Genomic DNA, 4759 nt, shown 5'->3' with positions numbered 1-4759 from the left:
AACACCATGTGCAAATCCCTCTTTCTTTCCCTGTATTTTTCCACCAACCTCCTTATCAGGTGGATAACTTCCGTAGTAGAACATCCCGGCATGAATCCGAACTGATTTTCAGAAATAGATACCGCCCTCCTCACCCTCCTTTCCACCACCCTCTCCCAAACTTTCATGGTATGGCTTAACAACTTGATGCCCCTATAATTGTTACAATTCTGGATATCGCTTTTGTTCTTAAATAGTGGAATCAACAAACTACACCTCCACTCATCTGGCATCCTCTTCGTCTTAAAAATAACATTAAACAACCCAGTCAGCCATTATAAGCCCGCTCTACCCACGTACCTCCAAAATTTTACTGGAATCTCGTCTGGTCCTGTCGCTTTGCCCCGACTCATCTTACCTACAGCTTTCACTACCTCCTCAACCTTGATACGCCTATAGTACCCAAAGTCGCGACGACTCTCGGAGTGTCCCAACTCCCCTATCACGATGCTACTGCTCCCCTCTTCATTCAGAAGTTCATGAAAGTACGTCTGCCATCTATGCTTAATCTGGGAGTCTTCCGTCAATACACTGTCTTCCTCGTCTTTGATGCACCTCACTTGATCCAGGTCACGAGCCATTCTCTCTCTCGCTTTAACCATCCGAAATACCTTCTTGTCCCTACCTTTGCCCCCTAGTTCCTCATACAAACGATCAAACGCAACAGTCTTAGCATCTGTGACCGCTAATTTTGCTTCTTTCCTGGCTTCCTTGTACCTCACTCTGTTTGTTCTCCTCTGCTCCTCATCGGTACTCTCTACTAACACAAGGTACACCTATTTCTTTGCTTCCACTTTACCTTGGACCACACTATTCCACCACCAGTCGCCTCTGTGCCTGCCATAGTAGCCCTTCGATACCCCTAACACCTCTCTTGCCGCCTCCCTAATACAGTTCGTTGTCGCCGTCCACATAGCACTAGCATCCCTACTACTCTTCCAGGCACCCAAAACCAACAGCCTCCCCTCCAACTCATGCGCATTATACTTATCCAAAGAACCCCACCTGATCCTCGGTTGACCCCGTACAAACCTCTTCTTCTTCTTTATTATGATACCAACATCCATCACCAGGAGCCTATGTTGAGTCGCGAGGGTCTCACTCGGGATCACCTTACAATCCTCGCATACCCCCTATCACACCTCCTGAGGAGGATATAATCAATCTGGGTCTTAGCCCCCATACTCCGGAAGGTAACCAAATGCTCCTCCCTCTTCGGGAAACTAGAGTTCGCAATCACCAACTCAAAAGCCCTAGTGAAATCCAATAGAGTAGCACCTCCTACGTTCCTATCCCCCAAGCCGAACCCACCATGCACGTCACCATAGCCCCCAGCCGACAACCCAATATGACCATTGAAATCCCCTCCTATAAATAACTTCTCTGTTGATGGAATACCCCGCACCACCTCATCAAACCCCTCCCAGAAGCGCCTCTTAACCTCCTCGCCCAAGCCCGCTTACGGCGCGTACGCGCTAACGACATTCAGAATGCAATTAAACATAATATAGTAAAATGGTGGAAAGTTCTCCTTGAATACTGCATCGGATGCTCTCCTCGCTGTTGATATACCGAAGAATTTCGGCACATTTAATACAAATTGCTTAGATTTTAGCTTGTTTTAAATGTAATTATCTTCTATACTTATGTAATTTTAGTGTTTTTGCAGTGCATGAGGTTTAAGGACCTAAGAGCATGGAAATGAAATCAAAAAACCACAAAAGGAAAAGAAAAGAGCAAAATGCAATCGCGGATGTGGAAATGCGGACCGCAAATCTGAATTGCGGACCACATAATGCTCAAAGGAATTACAAACCCCAATAGTTTGTTCGCCAAAGTCCAGTGTAAGAAATGCAGTCCAGTATGGTATCGCAAAACAGGTTTGCGGGCCGCATAATGGACCGCAAACTTGTTGTGAAAGCTGTTGAAGGTGGAAAATGTGATGAGAAATCCGATCTCATATCTACAATGCGGACCGCGGAACTTGAATACAATGAAGGCCTGGAAACTAGGGTTTGAAGATGCGATGTCCATGACGAGAATGCGGACCGCATGTCTGTTATGCGAGAGATATGCGGTCGCATAATTGACCGGGATGGGTATTTTTGTCCGATTTTGGTCCCGAGTTTTGACCCACTATAAATAGATTTATTGGAGTTTTGTAGGGTCATCTTGTCTTGTTTTTGAGCAACATTCCAAGTATTTAATATTCCTCTCTTTTGGAAGCTTTTGAAGGAAGAATCTTGTACTTTGTAAGCTTTATGGCATTAAATATTATCATCTTCTTGTATTTTAGCATGTGTAGCTAACTTTAAATACTAAGGTTGTGGACCTTAAATGAGTGTTATGTTAATGGGTGTTTAACATTGAATATATGTATAATGGTTGGTTGATATATATTTATTTCTCATTCTTCATTTATTGTTGGTGGTTGTAAACATTAACAAGTGCCATTAAATTCTTTCTTACTTGGAAAAGTGAGTTAGAATTTGGTAGAAGTAAATATCAAAGACTCAAGGCTTTAAACTTTATTTAATAGAATCGCTTAGGAATAAGTGGGTTTTATTTGGCATATATTGATTGTTCTTAATTGCAACTCTTTTATATTTGAAAAAATCATAAAGAGGAAATACTACCCAACTATTTGAAAATATTGGGTAGTCATTTAGAAATCATTTGCATATATAAAGAACCTTCCATTAAAAATATATCATATTAATACTAATAGCATTACATTCCATTGAAGGGGACAAAACCTTGGTTTCCTTAATCGACTTATTTACATTCTCAATGTTATAATTAGTTATTTCTTCAAATCACAATTATATCATACTCTTGTTACAATTAACCGAATAGAATTGCCACTTAAGTCAAGTAACACACTACTCGAGTAACCTTTTCACGCCTATTCCCTGTGGGATTCGACCCTAACCTTGTTGGGTTATTATATTTGACACCGACCGCCTTACATTATTTAATTAAAGTGTAATTTGAGTATATCAGCTGTCTGACTCAGAGGCATCCTCCTCTCCTTCTTCCTCAAACCAATCAACTAGAGCATCATCATCATTTTCCGGCTCGCTCGATGGTATTGGGTCTTGAGGCTTTAGGACTTTCCATAGCCCCTTCACACCGTTCCACATGCAGGTAAAGGATTTTTCTCTTTTCTTCTCCCTTTTCTTCATCTTGGTGTGTGCTTTTGCCAGATTGTCATGAGAACTGCTCAACTTACCATGCGCCTTGGCCAGATCAGTATCTGCCTTCTCTAGTGCCTTAAGGTGACCCCCCTGCTTCTTCTGATCATCAAGATACTTTTGAAACTCTTTCTTTGAAATGTATGCAGCGGGTCCGTCAAATGTTTCCCCAAGTCCCTGTGGAAGCCCAGCTACTAGGTCGTGAATTAGCCGCATTCCCTTAGTAAGCGCAACAAATGGTCCTATTGCAGAAGATGATGGCTGGCTACCCTGATTAGTTTGAGAAGACAATCCCAACTTTCTCTTTTTGATCTTCACGGCACAACCCTCTCCTAATTTCTTCAATGGTTGAATAGGCTTTTCCAGATCAATCCATTTGTCTTCAGGAGCCTCCTCAACTCCAACAAGTTTGCATAATTCAGTTATGAGAGATGGGAACATCAATGATTGACCCCCAAGAGCCAGATATTCCTGCAGTTCACCTATGAAGATTTCACCAACATTGATCTGAATACCATCAAGAATAGAGGCTATCATTTGAGCTCTTGCCACTGGTAGATTCCATACATTCCCTGCAGGGGAGATGCAATTGCATATGATGGCCAGCCATATTTTTGCTTCGACGGTGAATTCTTTGGATGTGATCCCTGTCTTCTCAGCTGCCCATGGAAAATTTATACCCCGGAACAATTTTCAGACCAACCACTCGCCTAAGGCATAATCTTTTGCATGGAATGGGGTCATGTCATGGTCATGCAGATGGTAAACTTGGTTCATAGCTTCAGCTCCGAAATGCACCATTTTGCCGCGAATTCTCATCTTTGGCTTCCTTAACCTGATAGCTGAGAGATTGTCATAAAACTCCCTCAACCATTGCTCATTGGCTCTGCAAGGTTGAAGGGCAAAACAGTTCCATCCCATGTCTACAAGCCTTTGATGGAACTCGGGAAGATGTTCCGAGACATTATCCAGCACTATACCCCTTTCCAGTAGCAATGTCTTTGAAATCAGCTCAGCATAATACCATTTCTGGCATTCCAATGACAAGAACCGGTGTTGGTCATAATTCTCCTCCTCTTCCAAAGGGTTTTCAATCGGGGATTTGACAGAGTTAGAGCTCATTTTAAGCTTACGGTACCTGCAAACAAATGATTAGAGTGAAAACATGGTATGGCTATGAAAAACATTGAAAAATGATTCAGATATGGTCGCAATTGCGGAAACTCTCAACTCTAGCCTCCTTCGCAATTGCGAAGATTTCATCACAATTGTGATCTTCTCAATTTCCTACCCCCTTCGCATTTGCGATAAATTGTCCGAAATTGCGTTCTCTGTTGGCTTCGCAATTGCAAAGAATTTGTCCCCGGCAATGATGCCAATTTAGATGAAGTCCAAATCCACTACTAAAAAGTAAATGGACATGGTCACATACAATATAATTTAACCAACTATGAGTCGGGGTTGAATCCCATAGAGAACAATATGTAGGCGATTAGGAATGTAAGAGAATTATCACTTGTTACTCA

At 42.1% G+C, this 4759-nt stretch overlaps 1 protein-coding gene across 1 annotated transcript; it reads right to left on the bottom strand.

Annotated features, from left to right (window-relative positions):
* Positions 1 to 261: 261 nt before the first annotated feature.
* Positions 262 to 1106, bottom strand: LOC107788981 (uncharacterized). The gene is made up of 3 exons (XM_075253204.1): positions 839 to 1106; positions 398 to 796; positions 262 to 281 (listed from the first exon to the last, which is right to left on the bottom strand). The coding sequence occupies exons 1-3, from the start codon at positions 1104 to 1106 to the stop codon at positions 262 to 264; spliced, it is 687 nt and encodes a 228-aa protein (XP_075109305.1).
* Positions 1107 to 4759: the final 3653 nt, after the last annotated feature.

The sequence above is a fragment of the Nicotiana tabacum genome, chromosome 5, assembly GCF_000715075.1.
Source record: "Nicotiana tabacum cultivar K326 chromosome 5, ASM71507v2, whole genome shotgun sequence".
Lineage (NCBI taxonomy): Eukaryota > Viridiplantae > Streptophyta > Magnoliopsida > Solanales > Solanaceae > Nicotiana > Nicotiana tabacum.
Note: the sequence above shows the minus strand (reverse complement) of the source record. Positions and strands in the feature narration are given on the sequence as shown.

Excerpts from the sequence above, each read along its gene's own strand:
- LOC107788981 (XM_075253204.1), bottom strand. The coding sequence starts at position 1,106 with ATGGATGTTGGTATCATAATAAAGAAGAAGAAGAGGTTTGTACGGGGT. Across the intron at positions 797-838 it reads GTGGAATAGTGTGGTCCAAG|AGAGTACCGATGAGGAGCAG; the intron begins GTAAAGTGGAAG and ends TTGTGTTAGTAG. Across the intron at positions 282-397 it reads GGAGGTAGTGAAAGCTGTAG|ACGAAGAGGATGCCAGATGA; the intron begins GTAAGATGAGTC and ends GTTATTTTTAAG.